Genomic DNA, 23,724 nt, shown 5'->3' on the forward strand with positions numbered 1-23,724 from the left:
CATTAATTTTAAAGATAAAATAGAAGACTTTTAAAAACATTTTTTTCTGTTTTGGAGAGTATGGTAAATTGAATTATGTACCCCAGAAAAAAACATGTTCTTAATCTTAATCCAGTCCTGGGGGTATGATGTCATTGTAGTTACTGTGTGGCCAGCTGAATCAGGATGGGTCTTAATCCTATGACTGGAGGCCTTTTAAGGAGAAAGCCATGGGAAGGAGTTAGAAGCCAGAAGTCAGTAGGAATGGGAAGAGAAAGGAGAGGACATCACCATGTGACAGAAAAGCCAAGGAACCCAAGGCTTCTCACCCAGCCAGGTGGGTACTGACCCCAGGAGGAAGCCTCTGAAGCCAAGAGCCAAGAAATCATTGCTGGTAAGCCAGCCTATTATGTGGTATTTGTCTTAACAGCTGGGAAACAAAGACAGAGGGGATGCTCTTCTCCACCTGCAAGGGAACTTCTGCCAATGGAACAGTCTTAAGAATCAATCACATCTTTTTTTTTTTTTCAAGTACATTTGGAAGATCCTCATTTGATATGAGTGCAAGGATATATTTCTCAGATAAAATCCTGGGTGAAATGACATTGACTTCTAATTAGAACTTTTCAATTCTAAGTAAATTCTTTTGAGAACTGAATGTTCAAGCTGAATGTCATGAATTTGGATAAACAATATAACAATAATGCAAGAACAAATTTACTTCACAAATGTAATCACTGGGCAAAATTTTGAAATTGTCTAGGAAGTATTTTATAAAAAAGTTAAACAAAAAGTTGGAAAAGAGAGGGAGACTGCTGTAATCAGAGTGCCTATGTGCTGTGGCCCATCTTCCATTTATCTTATTCAGAAACTATGAATATATAGACAGTTTCAGAACAATTTTTCTTATTTTACATACTGAGAGCTTTAGAAAATCTAAAATGATTTAATATGATAGTTTCTATTAAAATGATAATCCCATCCCTCAGTCTTCCCTACTCAAGAAGAAAACACACAAAAAGGCAATCTGGGGAGGAAGGGGAGTTGGGATGCATGCCTGGTTTCCTAATACAGGCATCAAGATACTTACAAGGCATCACATGGTATATGCTTGGCCAGTACTGCCCGCTGTCCCTCTTCAACCACACACGAACTGTCCTACAATAGAAGAAAACATATGCATTAAATCACATTACTCTTAGTCATGGGAAAGTTGTGATACACAGAAACCCAACCTCTTAATTATATATATATACACATATATATATGCACACCTCATACACTTCTCAAAATATCCCTTATTTCTTAAATTTAATGTTTCTATAGATTTAGAACTACATTTGACTCTATCATCTACTTATGTAACAGTGATAGTATTTGGGAAATTAATTTTTATAATCTTGTTGTTTTGCCTTTCTAAGTATATGACCTTTGCCCTGGTCTGCTGGAAGCATTCAGAAAAGAGAAAAGAGGTTTTTCTAAGTACAATTAGTATTGCTCATAAAAAATTTTAAAGTACAGTTTATAAGTCAATTCTTCCACGAAGCCTTGTCTAGTTCCCCACTTGCCCCCAGTACCCTGTGTCAGAGATAATCATTCCTCATTCAATATGACTCCCTGCAGTTCCTATTTCATACTCTGACAGACATTTACATGTTCTTCTCACTCACTCATATGTTAACTCATTTTAAATAGGGAGCCTGTACCTTTTTCTTTAACCACTTACCCCTCCCTAAATCAATGAACAAATATGTATTGAACTGAATTAGCCTTTTCTCTGGTCTTAAACAAGTTCTTTTTTCAGTAAGTGTCTAGTACAACAATCTAATATTGAGAGAGGAATCAACAGAGACATTGTCTGGAGTTGGGGCAGCCATCTTTGATCATAAAGCAACAAGTCTGAGGACAAAAGCAAACAGCTGAGGATGGCAGAGAGGGAGGCTAGAATAACAGTGCCGAGTCATCAACCCTTTAGACTATCCTGACATTTGTTTATGAGATAATTTCCTAATGTGGGAGAAAGAGAGAGGTAGGAAGTTTTGTGTTCGACATAGTTTACAACACTTACAGCACATTTGCATGGAGATTACTTGTAGAGTTGGCATCTTAAAGGAAGATTAGAGCTAAAGTCAGCACCTAAGTTATACGCACACAGACTGGTATGCTTTGGCAGGTAGCCGAATTGATGTTTGCAATACAAGAGCTGTGTGTTGTGTGTATGCATAGAAATAAATAAAACAGTGTTTCTAAAAATCCCAGTTAAAGGCATAGACCATTACAGTTATAACAGCTTTGTTTTAAGATTTTTAAATAGCTGCACTGGTCAAAAGGTTGGCAGCATAATATTAGTTTTAATTTTAATACTAGCAACAAACATTTCTATAGAAATTACAGCCCCCCAAACACATGTACATTTAATCCTTACAATAGCCTTATGAAATAGAAATGATCACTGTAGATATTAAAATCCAAGGCTCAGGGAAGTGGATGTAGCCCAAGCAATTGGGCTCCCATCTACCATAAATAAATAAATAAATCTTAAAATAAATAAATAAATTTAAAAATTTTAAAAAATTCCTAGACCCAGAGCATTTAAGTAATTTACCTGAGCTAGTGAGTAGATGCAGGGACTTCGAATTCTGTTCTCTGTGCACTAAATGCATTGCCTTCCCTACTGCAACATGCACTGAGAGCAACTGATAAACTTTGAAATCTAAAATTAAAAAGCATATAAAAAATATCTGCTATCTGATTCTTTAGAGGTACAAAAGGAGTTTTTTTAAAAGGTACTGCACCGCAGAGGTCAAAAGTAAAATTTGGATAGCTGGGAAGTTCCTTAAAAAACGGAAATTCTCCTCTACAAAGTCTATGAGTATTAATTTTTCTGAAAATTATATTAAAAAGCATTTTGAAAAGCTCTTAATAGTAAATAAAGGTCTTTCTCTCCCTTGAAAAATTATTTTAAAGAAAACATTAAGCTTAACAGTCATGCTTTGGCCAGTAGAGGTCACTGTCCTGGAGAAGAAAAATGCATGACTGCTGAAATGCATGACTCTGCTGAAATGCAGGGAAACCATCCATCCACCTCCCACACAAAGCCCTGCCCCAGAGGCAGCCTGAGGGGACCTCTTCTCCCCCCGCCTCTTCCTCTCCCCCAAGCTCTTGGCTCCAGGCAGAAGGAGACAACTGGGAGAGGTGGGAAAACGCACCTCAAAATTCACAAGACAAATTAACAGCACAATCTTATTCTATATGGGATAAAGTTGATCACATTTCAACAGGTAAACATTACTTCTACACATTAGCCCTTATTCCTTAAACTTTTTAAGTGGTATTTTTTAAAATTTTAAAACAAATGTTAGCTAAATTATAGCATTTATCATAACCCCACCATGATTATGTACCTCTTTGCTCCTTGCCCTAAGCTATAAATAAAATCAGAGAAGGAACCTCATTTTATCACACCTGACCTCTGCCCCTGAGCCAAGCACCCACCCAATCAGGTCCCAAACTAGTGCTCATGGTTTGTGAAAGACCAAAAGAACCAGTGAGAAATCCTTTCCCGGGAGCTCTCTGACTGCACCTCTACAGAGGCTTTGTGCAGAAAGGCAAAGAAGCTGGGCTGGTCTACAGAAACCTGTGAACTGGAGTGGGTGAGAAGAGAGGTAACGGGAGCTCCAGCCCCGGGCATTCTCACCCTGCCTCTCATCCCCACCCTGTCTCTCCAAAGAACTGAATCCAGAGCCTGACTCAGCCTTAACCAGGATGGGTGTGACCTCCTTAAAGTGCAGCTTTCAGTCCAGTGGCCAGTAGGATCAGGCAAAGGGTGATCAAACATTCAATCAAGCAGAAACTCAGATGCTCTCTTTACGTGAGAACTCCTCTATTTTAGTCTGTCTTTGATTTTCTTGTTTTGAACTGTGTTGAGAAAAGTTTAAGTTGATAGTAGTTTCATCAAAGGCTGAACTCACTATCTTTCTGTCCATCCATCCATCTATCTACCCTTCATCCTATCCTGGAAAAACATACCCTTTGTTCTATACTCTAGCAATCTTTTAGAGTCTGCTTACACTGATGAAGGCCACTCTACAGGAGCTGGAACAACCTGGACTTTCCAAGACAATTCATCTAGAAGTTTAGGAACCCTGCCCTACAAGTACACTTCTACACATTTACACATTGGCTTGTTGATTCATTAAGTCATTTGACAAACATTTATTAAACACTACTTGGGAAGCAGAAGTGGCTCAAGCAATTGGGCTCCCTTCTACCATATAGGAGGTCCAGGGTTCGATGCCCAGGACCTCCTGGTGAAGGCAAGCTGGCCCGTGTGGCGAGCTGGCCCACATGGAGTGCGGCCTGCGCAGGGTATTGCCCGCACAGGAGTGCTGGCCCACACAGAAAGCTGGTACAGCAAGATGATGCAACAAAAAGACACAGAGAAAAGATAGTAAGAGATGCAGCAGATCAGGGAGCTGAGGTGGCACAAGAGAATGATTGCTTCTCTCCCACTTTGGAAGGTCCCAGGATCGGTTCCTGGAGCCGCCTAATGAGAAGACAAGCAGACATAGAAGAACACACAGCAAATGGGCAGAAAGAACAGACAACGGGGGTGTGTGTGTGGAAATAAATAAATCTTAAAAAAAAAAAAAAACACCTACTACGTACTGGCACGTGAGACGTACTGAAATCAGAGAGAGAAGCGAGTATCACCTCTGATCTCTGTTCACTAGGCGAGACAGACGGGGCAGAACTTTGGAATACCTCAAAGTGAGAGCAGAGGTAGGAGGGCACGTGGGCCACCTAACTCTATGGGATTAAGCAATGTCGCAGAAACCTTCTCAGAGACGGTAGCATCAAGGATGAGTGATGAGCAGGTCTTTGGCAGAGAAAAAGGAGGAAAGGGAGTGGGAGAAAGTTCCTGGCAGAAGTGGCAGCACAGGCAGTACAGGGAGGCAAACGCAGGCAGGGGCAGGAGCAAGGCAGGGCACAGGGAGAAACAAGCCTGGACAAAGGAGAAGGTCCACAGTGCTCCCATGCCAGGGTTTTACTTTGGGGACAATGGGAGCCAGGCACACAATCACATGTTTTTGGTTGTTTGGGGGAAGCCTGGAAGAGGAAAAGCCAGTTTGGAGGCTTGTGGGCATTAAATCAGGCAAAAAAAAAAAAAGAGATGAGAGCCTAAAAGAGAGAAGGGGGCAGATTTCTGAGCCATTAGGAAATACAGTCAATCATCTGCTCTGAGGGGCAGACTGGATGTGGGGTGCTGGGTGAACGGTGGCACCACACATGGAGCAGAGCTGTGTGTGGACAGCGGCACTGCGTTCGTTTTGAACACGCCGAGTCTGGGGAAGGGCCGGGCAGGGCCGTCAAGGAGGGAGCTGCCTACTGGAGTTCAGGATGAGACCTGAGATGCAATTTAAGATTCGGGAGTCACTGCTTAAGGCATGGAGACAGAAGATCTGCAAAGATCTTTCAGTGGGCAGCCAAGGAGGCAGAGGGAAAATCTTTTTTCACTTCTCAGACACAGTTTGTGTCCTGATTTGGGGTCCAGAAAAATAAGGTCATCGTCAACATACTAAGAACTGAGCCAAATTCACAGTGAAAATGTGCCTTCAATTAAAAGCTATCTATATAGGTCACTCTTCTGAGAGGAGAGGGAAGGCTGGGGGTGGTGACAAACAGTTACCACGGGTTGCTAAGCTACTGAATAAAATAAGACGGGGCGTCTACCCATGTTGAAATCCAGGCTTTTAAACATGTGCCCTAGAATGATGCAACCTTCATTAGTTACCATAGCAATGAGCTTCACTTCCCAGGGGACAATTGTTATTTTTGCCACCACTAAAGTAACTTTGGGGGGAGTTGAATAATTTTCTAATAGCTCACACATTGAAACATCAATATACACAAAAAGAAGGCAGCCCCTGGCGATCTGCAAACTAATAGAAAAACTTTGCATCAAAGGATGTCAGGCGATGTTTTTTTGTAGTTTTATATTTGTTTGGGAATGGAGGGTGGGGAGTGCTTCTAAAACAGAAATCCTGAGAAGACATACCTGAAAGAAAAAAAAGTCTGTTTCTCTACGGTTATTAAATTTCTCTACGATTATTAGTAATAAAAAGTTCTAGGTCCCATTATCTGCGTTGAGATCACATACAGCAAATGAACTCAAGGGAGTCTTCTCCAACAGCCTGTGAACTCCGCAGGGCTACCCGCGGGCAGACAGAGGCTGCCGTCAGCAGCGGTAGTGGCACTGCCGCCGGGCCCCGCGGCCCAGAAGCTCAGCTCCTCACTTCAGGGGTCCTGCTGCATCTGACCTAACCAGCTCTGCTGAAATCACAGACAACAGTTGTGTTTTGTTTTCCTCTCACGGCTGTAGCGAGCGAGCAATCAGGGGGTGGAGAAGAGACGTGGCTGGCTGCTTTATAGTTCCACACCCCGGGCTTTCCATGGCATGCCTGCTTTAAAACATGAACAGCCACTCTGGTCCTCTGCAGTCAGGGCTTCGGCCATCACCTGCTGGCACGAGCTTCTAGGTCACTTCTGCCAAGATGAAGGTTTGCGATTGAAGAAAGACTTTATAATTAAAAAATAATAACAACAGTTGAATAGCTGCAGGTTTTTAATACTTATAAAATGATGTTTCAAAATAAGGCTAAAGATGACCTTTTGTTTTGACAAACAAAAACAAAATACATGGAATTGTTTGTCTTTATCAGTGAGTCAGAAGCAAGAGCCTTTAGAGAAACTCCCAAGAGGCCTAAGTTCTGAATTGTTTTATTACTAATAAGCACTATTTTGTACTCTAGACTTGCTTTTGTGGAGTTTGGTTTCTTGGTAATTTACCTCTTGATGGCTATTTAAGCACAGCCTCGGTCATGGGTTTTCCTCTCCCCAGACTCGCTCCCTCCACCAGCCAGTGTTACTGGCATACTGGCTTTCCCACAGGAGCCTCAGCTCCCCGAGGAAGCCGTGGGGGGACTCCTCAGATGGAGCTGAGCTCTGGCGTCACACTGAACCTAGCAGGCCTATGTTAGGACATGTCACATTGTCCTGCCAAGGGGAACTAGCAAGTTCATGCCCCATTAGACTTTGAATTCCTGAAATACCTACAATACTTTCATTTTTGAATACATATAGTTCTTGGCATAGAGGAGGTGCTGGGAAAAGGTCAGATAAATATACAAAGAAAGAAAGAAAGAATGGGAAATAAAAGGGAAAGGAGAAGAGAAAAGGAATAGACGTCCTCAGTGCATTGCTGAGGAGTGACCAGAGGGAAGCCCAGAACAGCGTGCCCCAGAACAGCAGAAAGGCTGAGCAGCCTCCTGACACGCGCACCCGCCAGGCCGTGCACCTGCCAGGCCGTGCGCTCCTTAGCCAGCACCCCACACGAGCCAGGGGAACCGAGCCTGGGCAATTCAACAACGGGAGGATACGTATCAACGTCTCCTATCAGGGGTAGGCAGCCCAAGGACGTGGTCTGCATCGCCCTACTTACCCCTGTAGTCCCACCATCCGCAGCAGGAGCACAACCAAGGCTCGAAGAAATGGTACCCTCATGAAATGGTGCCCTGGGGGAGCAATGATTCAGAGGACGCCCCTAGCTGCCACCACTGTGCACCTGTAGATAAAATAACTGCTCTCTTCCAGGGTAGCCACAAGCAGCAAAATGACCAAGAGTTTTACACCTCAAAAATGCAGCAAAGTGACTGGCTCTCTAAAATGGCAATCTTGGCAGAGGTGCCAGAGATGCAGCAAGTAGAAGTTAGTGGCAGAAAGACTGGCCCTGGAGCAAGTCTATAAGAGGCATCTTGGCTGGGAATGTGTAAAGGGATCTCGCTTGCTACACCAGAAGGGTTATGTCAGCACGCTACCTATCCAGCATTCAAATCCAACTTGAACTTAAGGTTTGGGGAATTGATAATTTATGAAAGGAGTAATGGAAAATCTCTGAACCAGGCATGGGCAAGGGTACATCATGAAAGAGGATGTTTCCAAAAGATGACTCTTGTAGTAGAAGCAAGTTGAAAGAGACAGGAGAAAAACTAAAAGCTGTGTGGCCTGTTGAGAGCCGACTGTAGTAATCATGGTATTAGAATACAGTAGTGATAGGAAAACAGAGGGTAAGAACTGAGTCTTAGATACATTTCTGAAAAGGAATCAAGGGAAGTGAAAGATGGGAAGCAGACTTGGCCCAGTGGTTAGGGCGTCCGTCTACCACATGGGAGGTCCGCGGTTCAAACCCCGGGCCTCCTTGACCGTGTGCAGCTGGCCCATGCGCAGTGCTGATGTGCGCAAGGAGTGCCCTGCCACGCAGAGGTGCCCCCGTGTAGGGGAGCCCCACGCGCAAGGAGTGCACCCCGTAAGGAGAGCCGCCCAGGACGAAAGAAAGTGCAGCCTGCCCAAGAATGGCGCCGCCCACACGGAGAGCTGACGCAGCAAGATGACGCAACAAAAAAGAAACGACGATTCCTGTGCCGCTGACAACAGGAGACAAAGAAGACGATGCAGCAAATAGACACAGAGAACAGACAACCGGGGTGGGGGGGAAGGGGAGAGAAATAAATAAATAAACAAATCTTTAAAAAAAAAAAAAAAAGGGAAGTGAAAGAAGTCAAAGGCAGCTACAACTTTTCCAATCTGGAGAGCCAGGCTGATGGTGCAGGTGATTGTGACAGATGATATTAGCCCATACTTTAAAAACAAAGAAGATATCACAAGGTTAAATCACTTCTCCAAGGAGAAATTAGAAAATTTCATTGATTTCCAGCAGTGTGGCAGAACAGACACTCTGAGAATCCTTCTGGATTGAAACAACCAAAATACTAAATGCAAAATTTAAAATTTAATAGAATTTGTTTTTGTTGTTGTTGCTATTATTTTAAAACATTGCTAACTTGCATATACCCCAAACACTAAGACCACCTTAAGAGTTTCTGCTGAACCTTGCAGAACTTGAGTGTCTACTTTAATGCTACCTTAGGCATGGGATATAGAAGGAAAAGTCTAGAGGCCTGACCAAGATGGGGGATCTAGTAAGAGAATCTGTTTAAGTCAGGACTGCCAAATACTCAAAGTCTCATTGTAAGGGTGAAGAATAAATAAATCCTGAGATAAAAAGTAAATTACAGGGTACCAGGGGTAGGGTGGGGAATGGGGAATTCATGCTTACAGGGTACAGAGTTTCTGTCAGGGATGATAGAAAACTTTTGGCAAGTGGATGATGGTGATGGTAGCACAATACTGTGAATGTAATTAAAACCAATGAATTGCATAACTGAAAGTGGGTAAAACAGAAAATTATTTTACATATATAATATCACAATAAAAATTTTAAAAAGAAAAAAAAATCCTGCCATGAAGCATGGGGGAGCAAGAAAATTTGTCTGGGTAAAGGGGGTAAAACTAATAAATAAATAAATAAATAAATAAATAATCAAACTATCCTCTACAGGCTGACCATCATAAAGATTCAATACAAATTTATCTTACTTGCAACATCTTAAAAATCTAATGTGGGAAATTTAATGTTAAATAGTCCTAGGTATATAATGTCCTTAGGCAATCAGTAGAAGCAAAATCAAATCCAGTCTTACAGAAGTACTCAACTTCAAGTACAGTTTTAAGAATTTCCTTGGATGAAGAGCTAATGAAAATGACTGGATCACAATAAAAAATCTCAGCACACAAGGAAAGAGAACCAGCAAAAACAAGAGTACAAAAAGAGACCCACAGAGACTTCTGGTATTAAAATGACCAGAAACAGAATATAATACAATTACATTGAATATGTTTCAAGAAAAAAAGAGAAGCTCTAAAAATATGAACAGAGAAAAAGAACTATAAAGAATGACCAGGCAAATTGGGAAAAGATACAAAATTAAAATGAAGAATATAATATTACTGAAATTAAAATCTCAATGGACAAATAAAACAGATTAGATATGGTTGAAAAGAAGATTTATAAATTGGAAGATAAATCTGGAAAATATGAAAGGTTATATAAACATGAAAGACAGTAAAAAGATTAGACTGAGAAGATTTAAGATATGTATAAATGGAGTTCCAAAAGGATTAACAGAAGGAATGCAAAAGAGGCAACTGTTGAAGAGAAAATGGCTCAGGTTCAAAGAGAAATTTTGAAAGATATTAATCCTTAGAGGAAGACAATAAGAGTTTGCTCCATGAATAAAATGGACCCCCAAGGTGGGCAGAATATGGTTAGGGGAAATACCTTCTACTAATGAAATTAACAGAGCAGAGAAGAGCAGGGCAGAAAACAGAAAGCCCATCCAGTCCTGCCTGGCCATCCTCTAGTTCTCTGTATCTTTTATAAATTGCCCTAAGGTAAGCAAATCAAAGCAATCATCATCCCCAGGGGATGTGCAAAGTTGGTAGAAGTCCACGGAAATTAAACAATTTGGTGGAAGTTACACTGGAAGATGGTGGAAGAACCCCATTTGTCTTAAAATACAGTGTGATGTGCATGATTATTCTGTAAGTTCACAAAAGCTGTAATAAAAATATATCTTAAAAATAACGGGGTGGGTTGGGGGAAAATACACTAAATATAAGATAAGGACTATAGTTAGTAGTAATATTTTGAAGATGCTCTTGCATAATTTGTAACAAATGTTTCACAACAACGCAAGGTGTTGGTGGAGGGGTGATGTATGGGACCTCTGTGGATATTATGCATGTTTATTTTGTAAATTCACAACTTTTACTATACACTTATTATTTGTATGGATGACATACTTCAAAAAATATATTTTAAAAAATACAGTGTGTGAACCTCATTTGGATATTGATTTTAAATCAACTGTAGAAAGACAAATTCAAATTAGGAAAGAAATCTTAGTGTCTTGATTCATATCAATAACTATTTGTAACATGTGTAACAGAAGGGCCAGAATTGTCCTTTGGGAGTACAGAGAGATTAAGAAAATAGAAACAGTAACAGATACTAATTCAAGTAGCATTAAACACATTTGTCATTCACTAGGCCATTTCAATTGGTTTAATATCCTTTAACAATCATGGCTGGGATTAACACAGGGTTCACAAATGAAATCAATCCTAGGCCCAACTTCTGCGCCTTGAAATGGATGAACAACCTCGAATAGGTTAAGCTTTAAAAAATTCCCAGTTGAGGCAAATTATTAATCATATATGCCCACATATTAAGAAATTGGTATATAGTAGCATAATGATCCTACTAAAAAAATTTTTTAAAGCACTCATGAGGGCAGCAGATGTGGCTCAAGAGGTTGAATGCCTGCTTCCCACATGGGAGGTCCTGGGTTTGGTCCTGGAGCCTCCTAAAAAAAAAAAACGGAACAACAAGCAAACAAACAAAAATAACAACTGAGGGGAGCCAATGTAGTTAAGAGTGTGAGCCCCTGCTTCCCATGTAAGAGATCCTGGGTTCAATCCTGATACCTCTTATAAAAAAATTTTTTTTAAAAGCACTCGAGAGCCAAATAGTCTAAATATATAGATTACAGTAGTATATGTCAATAATAAAGGAGACAATAGCATATGAGTAGGTTTTTTTCCCCTCCCTCTCCCCTGTCCTGTGGGTTTTGTTGTCTGCATCCATTCGCTGTTGATCTTCTGTCATCTCTTCTCGTCTTTCTCCTCTAAGATTCACCAGGATTCAATCCTGGGGACCTCTGATGTGGAGAGAGGTTCCCTGTCAATTGCGCCACCTCAGTTCCTGGTCTCTGCTGCACTTCACCTTGACTCTCCCCTTTGTCTCTCTTATGTTGCATCATCATCTTGCTGTGTGACTCACTTGTGCAGGCACTGGGCTCACTGCACAGGCACTTAGCTCGCCACATGGGAACTCGGCTCACCTCGTGGACACTGGCTCACCATATGGCAACTTGTGAAGGCATGCAGCTCGCCGCACGGGCACTGGCTCACCATGCGGGCACTCGTGGGCACTTGGCTCGCCATGTGGGCACTCGGCTTGCCACTCAGGTATTGGCTCACCATGCAGGCATGCTTTCTCCTCTTCTTTTTCACCAGGAGACCCCAGGGATCAAACCCAGGTCGTCCCATATGGTAGGCGGAGGCCTTATCACTGAAGCCATATCCGCGTCCCATATGAGTAGTTTTGAAGTTAGTAGGGTAGATGAAATGTCTCTTTTCTTAGTGCTTAAATTTACATCATTATGAGATTAAATTCTCCTGAAATTGGGAAGTTCTAAATGGCAGAAAACAATTCAGATGCCATGTTAAATAATCCACTTTATTCCTAACACACATCTACTATCCTTTATAACACAGAAACAAGTACTGAGTTTCTAGACAGGCTCATAAAAGCTCTCACAATCTAGCCTAGTTTAAAAAAGTAGCTAAAGACTAAACATATTTCTCACAAATTTAAAATGCATTTAAATTATCCATAGTTGTACAAAGGAGGTCAAAGACAGCAAAACCAAATATTTATTGATACTACATCTTTACTCTGCTAAGTCAAATAAACATCCAACAGTAATTACCGCCCTCTACATTTTTACTTGATATAAAGTGACAAAATTTAGTGTGATTGGTTGAAAAAAATCTCATGTTATCTTGAAAAATCACAGTATCTAGATATCCTGTCCCCTGGTAATCAACCTTTCTTCCTGTGGGTTTTTGAGATACATACTGCATATTCATGAATGTTAATAAATCTCATAAATCAAAACTGCATTGGGGACGTGGATGTGGCTTAACTGATAGAGCATCCGCCTACCATATGGAGGGTCCAGGGTTCGATCCCCAGGGCCTCCTCACCTGTGTGGTGAGCTGGCCCACACGCAGTGCTGCTGCGCACAAGGAGTGCTATGCCACGCAGGGACACCCCTGCGTAGGGGAGCCCCACGCACAAGGAGCGCACCCTGTGAGGAGAGCCGCCCTGCATGAAAAAAGTGCAGCCCACCCAGGAGTGGAACCACACACATGGAGAGGAAGATGACACAACAAAAAAGAGACGCATTTTCCCGGTGCTGCCTGACAATGCAAGCAGACGCAAAAGAACACACAGCAAATGGACACAGAGAGCAGCCAACAGGGGGGAAGGAGAGAGAAATAAAAATAAATAAATCTTCAAAAAAAAAATTGCATTGTTTCTTCTATAATGAACCCATAAGCCTCCGGAGAATTTAGCATAAACGTTCCCTTGGGTATCAAAGTACCTGGAGAAACATAAAAAGTGGAAATTAACCCATAATAGCAAAGTTTCTTCAGGTTAGCTGGAGAAATATCTATTACCAGAGATAATTCCCTATATCTTGACCTCTCCTAGAAAATTTTAAATCGTGCCCACAGAAAATCTTACATTTAAACTCATTAAATGCATGGAGAAGGCAGAGAAACAGAACCTTCGGTTTAAAATTCAACCCTTAGTTAAGTTTTTTTGTGGAAAGGGAAGTGGGGTGAAAGTAACAGCTGAAAATAAATTATTTTCTAAAATTCTCTTCAGGAATTTGTTAAATTGCTAAATGATTCTGAAATTCCTAAGAACCTTGAGTTCAGGTCAACATGCCACGAATTTCCTCTAACAAGGTCGTTCTGTAAAACAAACATCATATGTAAATTATGGATCTACATAATATTCAGCAGTATTAAGTAAAGCACTGCAAAAATAACAATCTGAAAAATCTAGCAGCCCTCATATCTTTACTAGCCAACAATCTCCTGAGGAGTTATATATGTAATAAAATGACTGAAGTCAGCACTTGGACTCACACAGCATAGCTTTTCATGAATGGGTGCTATGCGTGAAGATAGATTAACTCTCTGGTCTCATTTTAATGAGTTTGTCTTTGAGGGACTACACTGCACAGATGCTCAATCACTCCGCAGTCATTTAAATCAACCCATTAAGGAGTTCTGAGAAATGTGCTTATTTGAACTTATTTGGGCATACTGAATTCACCAAAATTCACAGTCATAGAATAATTTCAAATAATGGAAGTTTACTTCTTCCATCCAATAGGCTGCTAACCTGTCAGCTGTAACCTCCTTAATGTAATAAAAGCTGTCCTTTCTTGCTACATGCATTGCCTTATTTTACCCTCTGATTGCTACTCAAAAGAGTCTCAGAGCTGGTCTCCTGTCTCCTACTCCACCCTTCTCTGATCCCTTGTGTTCACCCAGCCAGTGAAGTCATCTTTCTAAAATGCACATCTAATTGTGTCATATCCTTCAGGGATTTGGGGATCAAGTCTAACTCCACGGTCTACCAGGCCCTCACATCCAACCTCTGTCTGCTCTTCTGGCCCACCCACCCCAGTTGCCCAGTGCTGGCCCATACTCCACCTAACAACTCTTAGTTCTCCAATTCTGTAGCTGTTAAACTTTTAGTTCACAGGTCACGAAATATTAATAAACAAAAACTAAAAGGGTGAGGAGTTAAACAGTGGGTTGACAACATTTTATTTTGCCAAGAAAGAAAAACACTTCAAACAAAACTAAACTCTGGTTTGCTTGCACTATTCATTTTACAAAAATTTAGAAGGGATATGATCTTAGAATTTAAAAATGAAACAATTTAGTTATAGAAATAAAAAGCTCACTAGAGTGTCCTAATTATTTTTAGATGTCACTGCAGATTGATAAAAAAATTATTGCACGAACTCATTCAATGAAACCACTGCCTGACCTCATCACACCTCTTTGCCCCTACATGCACTGTACCTCTGTTGAGGCATCCGGTTCCTCCCCCAGCCCTCTCTTTAACCTGCTTAAATAGTGCTCACCCTCCGAAATACACCTCGTAAGACAGGCTCTTTCAAACTTGAATGTGCCTAAGAATAACCTGGGGAACATGTTAAAAATGCAGATTCTGGTTACAAAGATTTTGTCCTGGATTTCTTCTAGAAGTGTTATGATTTTAGATTTCACATGTAAGTCTGATCCTGGAATTACAGATTAATTTTTGTACTGATATGTGTTAAGGATCAAAGTTCCTTTTGCTGCATACAGGTATCCAGTGGTTCTAGCACCATTTGTTGAGAAGCCTATTGTAATTGCCTTTGCTTCTTGGTTGAGAATCCATTGATCATGTATGTGTGGGTTTTATGCTGGACTCTATTCTGTCCCACTAACCATCTGTCTAGGCCAAGCCATCTCACACATACCTTGTGGCTCATGATGCAAAGAATAAACGCATTCTGTACCAAGATGGCCTGGACCCCCTTGATGTTTCTCCTTGTTTTCCTTCTCCTACTGCATCGTATCCTTTGTCTTTATGAAAGCTTGAAGTAAGTACACTTTGTGAAGTCTTATGAGACCTTTCAACTAGCTGACCCTGGGTAAATGCTGTGGTAATTTTGCTTTCTGTGATTAAGAAGACCTTTCTTTCCACAAAGCCAAAGGACCAGCTGTTTTCCTTCTGCCTAAATGGGTCAAGGTCAATTCTCTCTTTGCCTTCTCTGCTAGGATTGCCACTATCCAAGTTACAATGATCATGGCCTACAGGTCTCTATTTTGATAATAACCAAGTGGCCAAGATAACCAAGATAATTGTAAAAGGGAGGACTGATTAGTTCAAAGCACGTTTACAAGTCCGAGTGTGTGTGTCTGTGTGTAAGTGCCAAGCATACACATGTGACTGGGAGGGACAGAAGGGAGCAGAAGCTAACTGCCACATTGACCTGAAAATAAGCAAAACTCAGCAAAAGCCAAAATCTTTTAAGAAATATCACCAACTGCCTAACAGACCATTCTGGGGCTCCCTGATCCAGAGCAAAGATGCAAGTTGGCATCCAGCACACTGAGAAAAAGAAAAACATGGCAAAACAGTGGGTATTCCTTCCATGAAAGGGCAGGCCAGATTAAATGGCATGTGGGTATGTCCATATTCTGAGAAGCAAATTATACTCTGGCATAGCCTAGGAATAGAGACATCAGTAGAGAATTGGGACATGGTGGTATGGTAAGAGTAAAACTTCTATTAGTTGAGAAAAATTTAGATAACACAAGTATTAGGAATGACAGCATTAGTTCTAACAGACAAATGCTATCATTTGTGCGTTACTTCATTTCATCCTCACAAAAGTTCTATAAGGGAGATCCTGTTGTCATTTCCATTTTAGAAATGAGGAACTGCAGTGTAAATATGGAAACTTGCCTGTGGGCCCCAAACCTGTAGAGAGAGAACCAGGTGTGAACGCCAGGCAGTCTGACTCTATAGCCTAGGACTCATCAGGGCTAGGCTAGCTAAGAAGTTCCGATCAGGGGGTCACTCAGGGGGTCACGGAGTGACCTGGAGGAGGCTTGGTGAAACGTTGTCTGTATTTAAATGACAGAAGACAGGAAGCCGAAGCACACGGCCTCCAGGCGTCAGGCATCCTGCAGGGCCACTAGTTAGGTCTGCAATTCATCACTTCTAATCCTCTCAATCACACGAAGCTGCTGTTCTTAAGTCAGCTGGCACAGAAAACGGGGACAGCTTCATATGCTCTCTCTACTCTTCTCATGTCATTTAAACTGGTTAGGGGTTCCTTTGCGGGGGCTTCTACATAGTTCCCTGTCCGCTTCAAACCTGAGCTTGGTCAGGGTGGCTGAAATCTACCTAATTCAACCGACCACATGCGATGGCTTTGACCAACACACTGTTTTAGCAGAAAAGCCCTCCTTGTTCTGCTCAAGTCATCTCTTGGTACTGAACACAGGAGAAAAGTCAGCCTTTTCCAATCAAAAAGTGTCAAGAGACGTAACTGACAAAAGCTTAGCCCTCACTTAGGTTCATGGCTTGATTAAATCTTTGCTTATTAGAAGACTGAAGTATTACTTCTTTATTTTGAAAGGCACTGATTGACTCCTTACCACAAACCAGGACTAGTACTAGTACCAGGCCTCACAGAGCCCAGGGAGAGGGTTTCATCCATGCTTTCTTAAAAATACATCTCCAGGGCATGACAACTGTAGTAGTTTGATATACGAATTCCAAACACAGATATTGGATTATGTTTGTAATCTGGTCTGCACCTGGGTGTGATTAAGTTATGATCAGAGCTTTGATTGGGCCACCGCATTAGAGCATTGTGCCCCCACCCCTTGGTGGATGGGGACTCACAGATAAAAGGCATGGCGAAGAACAGAGCTGAGAGCTTTTGATGCGAGGGTTTCTGATGTTGGAGTTTTGATGTTGGAATTTGATGCTAAAGACTTAAGTTGGAGCCCTGGGAAGTAAGTTCACAGAGGAAAGAGAAGCCAGCACCAGGAAGAGAGGAACCTTGAACCCAGAGAAAAGCAAGCCCCAGCAACACAGGAACCCAGGAAGCCTGAGCCCTCGCAGACATCGGCAGCCATCTTGCTCCCAATAGACTTTGGTGAGGGAAGTAACTTATGCTTTATGGCCTGGTATCTGTAAACTACTACCCCAAATAAACACCCTTTATAAAAACCAGTCAATTTCTGCTATTTTGCATCAGCAAGCCTTTGGCTGACTAATACAACAACACTGCACTCTGTGCTCCTGGTGGTGGTTATTTACAGAATGAAAGCCACATAATAGTATATGCCTGGGAACAAGGGAGAAAGGAGATCTTGACAGTGAAGGAGAATCTTTACAGGAAATTTTCATAGTGTTTTTGTTTAGTTTCTTTTTTTCTTTCTTTTAATTTATTATTATACTTTTTTTTAAGAAACTTAGAATTATATAACTGTTACACAAAAAATATAAGGATTCCCATATGCCCAGCTCCCTAGCCCTCCCACACTTTCCCACATCAACAACACCCTTCATTAGTGTGGTACATTTGCCACAACTGAGGAACACATCTTGCAGCCTTGCCATTAAGCATGGATTATAGTTTACATTGTGGTTTATACTCTCTCCTGCACATATTTGCAAGTTATTACAAGATATACAATGGTCTGTATTTGTCATTGCGATGTCATTCAGTATAATTCCCAAGTCCCAAAAACGCTCCCAAATTACACCTACTTTTCCCTCTCTCTCCCCTCAGAATGTCCAGTGGCCACTGCCTCCACATACATGATAAAAGTTGTTCCATTGCTAGGATCACAAGTCTACAGTAGAAAAACTTTAAGTCTGCTCCAGTCCATCATTCATTCCCCCATCCTGAGATAAAAGCAGTGTTTTTACCTCCAGATTTGGAAGCCAGACTAAAAAAAATTAAAAAGTTTTCATTGCATAGGGAAGGAGATTTTAAAATGTAATAGTAATAACTAATATTCATTTAGGACTTATGCTGAGCCAAGGATCAGTTTGAATTACTTTATGAGAATTATGTTATTTAATCTTCATGATGGTCCTATAAATTGGCATCATTACATCCCTTTTAGAGATGATGAAACTGAGACATGGACTATTTAAAGGAGACAGAATTCAAACCCAGGCAGCCTATCTCCAAGTCCTACCCTCTTAACACCTATCCTATCCTGCCACTCAACAATGTCGTGGCACTGACACCAGAGTAAACAGACTGACCAGTGGAAGAGAGCTACAAGTCCAGACACGGATCCAAGCACATATATATATAAATTAACACGTAAAAAGTATTTCAAATAATGAGAGGAAAGATAAGGTATAGAGTAATGGGGCTGTCCTAATTACTTAGTTATTTGACAAAAAGAGTGGATCCTTACCTCCTCCCATTTATTACAATAAATTTCAGGTGGTTTAAATAATTGCATGTAGGTGTCTGTCTGGAACCATGATTATGCATTTGACTCCCTCCCCTCATCATTTCTTGTTAAAATGACCCAACCAACTCACGAGGGAAAATTCTTCACCACCATTTGCCCACTTGACAAGGACTCCATCCACAAAATTGACCCTTGAGGAAAGCGAGCAGGAGATGGCTCAGGAAAGCCTAATGAGTGGAGAGCCAGAGCGCTGACAACAAAGCAGCTGCCACCCATCAGTTACTAAGCACCAGGCACTCTAGGGCTTTAAGCCTTTCCTGGGATGAAGTGATCCCCAAAATGCAGTCCATGAGATCCTCAGAATGTGACTGTATTTGGAAATAGCATCTTTTGCAGATGTCATCAGTTAAGATGAGGTCATACTGGATTAGGGTGGGCCCTAAATCCAATGTCAGAGGTCCTTATAGGAAGGCTATGGGAAGACATGGGGGGGTGAGGGTGGGGGACACATGGACGAAGGCCATGTGACAAAAGAGGCCAAGACTGGAGTGATGCAGCTACAAGCTCAGGAACTCCAAGGATTTCCAGGGGACGACCAGAGCTAGGAAAAGGCAAAGAAGGATTCTTCCCTAGAGCTTTCAGACAAAGCACAGCCCTGCTAACTCCTTGAGTTCAGACGGTCACCAGAACTGCAAGTGAATACATTTCTGTTGTTTTATGCTACCAAGTTTGGGATGATGGGTTACAATAGCCTAAGATATGGCTATCGTTATCATAATTCCAATATTATTATACACACGAGAAAACTGGTGCTCCAAGCTGTAAACAAGATGCCCAATGTTACATACAGCTAATCAGAAGCAAAGTCAGAAATGGAACACATGGGTCTCCAACTCAAGCTTAAACTCTTAATCACGCCCTCATTTACAAAGAGGCCCAGTCCACCAGGATCCTCTCTTCAGAGTCTCATTCAGTTCATGGATGGGAGCAGAGGCTGGAGAATGAACCATGCAGAAGTTTGGATACGGAGACCAGACTACTCTGTAGGGGAAGGGAAACGACCCCAGCAGGCTTGGAGCTGCCAAGGCAGCCACAAAAGGGAGACTGTTCCTGTACAAAAAGGAACTCTGCCCTGCAGCTGTCTCCACTACCTACAGCTCCATTCCCTACCCCCACACAAACTATTAGAACTGAGAAACTGCAATAAATCTAACTTTCCCCCCTATTTTTGCCTGGAATGAAAAGAGCTAAACAATGACCCACACAATCTCTGACAAAGCATAGTTCAGTTACCAATACTGCATAACTCGATCTCTTTTGGCAGATGAGGGAACAGAGAAACTGGCAAGCTAGACCTGAGAAAAGACTATTTTAAGAGAAGTGGAAAAATCTAAATAGAGTAACTGCAGGAAACAAGAAAACTTTACAAATTTTAAAATTTATATTCTGAGATTCAAAAGGACATGGCATCAATGATAAAAAAGTTACTACCATGAAAAAGGGGCAAGAGGAAATAGTATTTGAAAGTCAAAAGCGAAACTAGTGGCCTAAAAAACAGAGGCAATGAAAAGCAGACTAGCTACTGCATAAAACTAACCTGGTACCTAAGAAGTCAATAGGAAAAATAATGAAAAACTGGGAATTACTGGTGAAAATGGTAAAATAGGAATGACATATCCAGAAGATAAGAGGAAGCACAGAAAGAGAAAACAAAACAGAAGGTTGGTATCATAATTAAGAAGAAGTAATAATTAAATGATAGAAAAAGAAACAGACCTTAAAAATTAGTTCTTCATACTGGAATTATTCACTAGGAGCTTGGCAGAATTAATGATAAAACACCCACACATCCCAGGAGAATTTCTGAATTTGGGGGAGAAAAAATATCCAGTAGTCATCTAGACCTTCCCCCTCAAGAAAAACAATGGAACGTGAATGCGACAGACATCAGGCTTCTAATGTGCAATACTAACTACTAAAAGAGAATGAAGTGAGATTTATAGGACTCTGAACAGGAAAAGACTGAGACCTAAGAACCGTAAATTTAACTAAATTAATACTGTATCACTACAGCATAAAGCAGAAGAAATATATTTCAACAAAATTTAGTAAGGAAGAGAAAGGAAAGAGGAAAGAAAAGAATATGCTGAAGCACTCATACGACTTTAGGAGGGACTTTACAAAATGTGGCTCCAGTGATAAACAAGTAAGTTCAAATTTTAAATGTACCCATAATTAGAACAAAAGTTGGACATACAGCTTCTGAATTACAGAGAATTGTTTTTTTTCTTAAAAAAAAAAAAAGAAGAAAGTTTGATAAGCAGAGCAAAACAAAACTCAGCAAAAGGTAAACAATAAGAAAGCATAACAATTGGAAAACCTAACATAAGCCAAGGGTAAGTAAGACCAAACATTCAGTCAGCACTAATGGGTTAAATGTCCTGAGACAGTTTGAATTTGGTAAATTTAAAAAAAAAAAGATTATTTTTTGAACTAATCCATTCCTGTGGAGGTGAGACCCTTCTGATTAGATCCAGTTAAAACCTTGATTAGTTCAATTTTGATTGATCTAGGTCAGTGAGGCTTGACACAGGATGGATCTCCACCCTCTTGCTGGGTCTTCTATAAGTGGAGAATACACAGAGAGACACAGAAAAAAGAGAGCTGCCATTTTGACCTGGCCACGTGTGAGAGAGGACTCAAGAACTGCTAAGCAGCTAAAGCTGAAGCACAAAAGCCCCTAGAGGCTGGGACCCAGAGCAGCTCAACACTGAAGAGACGAGCCATGTGCCTGACTGCCCATGGCTTAGATCTGGGAGAAGGTGAGCCCAGAGGGTAAGGCAGGGACCTCGGCAGAGATGACCCACCATCTTGCCTTGCCATGTGACAGGACACCAGGATCACTGGTAGCTATCTTTGGTGAGAAAGCATCTCTGATGGTGCCTCAATTTGGACATTTCACAACCTCAGAACAATAAGCTTCTACTCCAAATAAACACCTTTATAACAGTCAACCCACTTCTGGTATTTTTTGCATTGGAAGCCTTTGGCAAACTAAGAAATACCCCTGAATAGCAGAGCACTCACAAGGCAAATGAGCAAATACCACTCACCTTCCTGGTGAGGTATGTAAAGTGCTAGGTCAATACCTATTGATAAAAAAGTATAATAAAGAAAGAAAACCTCAGGCACTATGGTGAACTAAACAGTAAATAAAGAAGAGAGGGAGGGAAGGAAGAAGGGTAGAAAGAAGAAAAAGGAAACCCTACCAGTTTAAAATACCAAAAGAATTCACTAAAATAAAAAAATTTCAAGTTTCAAGATAAGCTGGTAAGAAAATAAAGGAAATTCTCAGAGGTCAAAGTCCTAATGGAAGTATATAACCTTTGACCCAAAAATTTCACTTCTATTTTATTCAACATTTGATTTATTTTATTCAACATTCTAATTTATTCTATATTCTTATGTTGCAAAAGTAAGAAATTTCACATGGGAATAATAACTAATAAATTAAAGATAGTTTTTTCTGTTTAGAATGATTTGGGCTGCAAATACAAGAATACCCAACCACAGTGATTTCAACAAAAATGTCTAATTTAAACAAAAGGACTAGAAGACAGACTGTTCCAGGTTGATTCAGCAGTTCAATTATCTCATTAATGGCTAAGACTCTTTCCATATTCCAATCAATCTTTAGAGTGTTAGTGACATCATATCAGACAAAACAAGGTTTAGAAGACTGTATAAATAAAATGACCATAACTGAAAAAAAAGGAAAACAAAGAAAAATGTTAATATTTTCTACCTCTTGCTCCTTCATATACTTTTTTGAACTTTCTATATAAGAATGTAATATGTGATGGATGTAGGATGACCAAATACCTGAAAGTAACTTGTTTCTCTCCCTGTTGCTAGGATACAAAGAAAAGAATTGTATGTAAATCAGAAGGTAATGAAATGCAACCCTCTCTTTGGGCCAAATTCCGCTTTTGGTGGTCAAGAATATCCTGTTGAAGCAATGAAGTATGAAAACCAGCTTCAAAGAGTTGGCTGGACCTGCGCAGAAGCAGCCCCTTGCTGTCCTCACTTCAATGTGCTTAATTAACATAGTAAAATTCCCACCCAGGGGTGGAGTTACCCGCCCCTTTCTTGATCATGCAATGTATGTGCAAGCATGATTTCCTGAACATGCTAATCATGCAATTATATAACCAGCTATGTGTGTTCATCCATATGTATAAAAACTAATGCATAATCAAAGCAAATGCTAAGTAGTAACTTGGATATTTAAGTAAGAATGAAACTGCAGCACAGGGAGTCAGGTCTGAGTCACTTTGGACTGGCCTTGGCTCCTTGCCTCTGCAGACGTAATAAATATGAGTTTGCCTAACTCTCGTGTTGACGTGTTCATGCCATCCCTAGTTATCCATAAAGGCCTTGCTTTAAGGCCTAACATATGTATAAACTGAAAAAAGAAAAGGAACTAAAACAGAAGCGTTAAAAAAGAAAAAGGTTCATGTATCCCTTGGCCATAATGACACAGTTGCTTTCTCCTTATTTTCCAGTTAGAATTCTTTCAAATTAATTTCTTGTATCTGGGTTTCATAATTCTCTACTACACACAATGCAGTTTTATATAAAGGTAAGCTCATGACGTTGATTATGTAGAGTAAAATAATTGTACAGAACTCAACATTTCACAAAGAACTTTCACATGGTATTATCTCACTTATTACTTACTAAAATCCTATAAGGCAAATAGAGCAGTTTTGCGTGAAGAACTTGAAGCTTTAATCATTTAACAGCCTTCCCAAAGTTACATGAATCTGGGAAACATAAATCCCTTTTCACACACCATATTTAATAAAGATTTAAAGCAAATTCATGGTGTTATTCCATCAGTTTCCAACGGGCTCAAATTCTTTAATTTCTTATTTTATTTTTTAAAGAATTTTTTTTTTAAGATTTTATTTATCCCCCCCCCCGCTGTCTGCTCTCTGTGTCCATTTGCTGTCTGTTCTTCTGCATCCGCTTGCATCATCCAGTGGCACTGGCAAACTGTGTCTCTATTTTGTTCTGTCATCTTTCTGCGTCAGCTCTCCGTGTGTGCAGTGCCACTCCTGGGCAGGC

The 23,724-nt window shown here is 40.8% G+C and overlaps 1 protein-coding gene and 1 long non-coding RNA gene across 11 annotated transcripts in view; one reads left to right on the forward strand and one right to left on the reverse strand.

Moving 5' to 3' along the window:
* WDFY2 (WD repeat and FYVE domain containing 2) overlaps window positions 1-23,724 on the reverse strand; it is a 188,247-nt gene that overhangs the window by 116,905 nt on the left and 47,618 nt on the right. For all 9 annotated transcript variants that reach the window (XR_188462.4, XR_011645870.1, XR_188461.5 and 6 more), the window contains exon 2: window positions 1,070-1,137. Coding sequence is in view for 3 of the 9 variants with exons in the window: in XM_004465298.4 (XP_004465355.1) it covers window positions 1,070-1,137 (68 nt within the window). In the remaining 6 variants the exon portion in view is untranslated. The remainder of the gene's footprint in view (window positions 1-1,069; window positions 1,138-23,724) is intronic.
* Window positions 223-22,984, forward strand: LOC131273475 (uncharacterized). Of its 2 annotated transcripts, XR_009180736.1 has the most exons (3): window positions 223-373; window positions 20,668-20,800; window positions 22,510-22,984. It is a non-coding gene; the product is annotated as an uncharacterized lncRNA (long non-coding RNA). The 2 variants fall into 2 exon arrangements; XR_009180735.1 differs by lacking the exon at window positions 20,668-20,800.

Source organism: Dasypus novemcinctus, chromosome 15 (assembly GCF_030445035.2).
Source record: "Dasypus novemcinctus isolate mDasNov1 chromosome 15, mDasNov1.1.hap2, whole genome shotgun sequence".
NCBI classification, from domain to species: domain Eukaryota; kingdom Metazoa; phylum Chordata; class Mammalia; order Cingulata; family Dasypodidae; genus Dasypus; species Dasypus novemcinctus.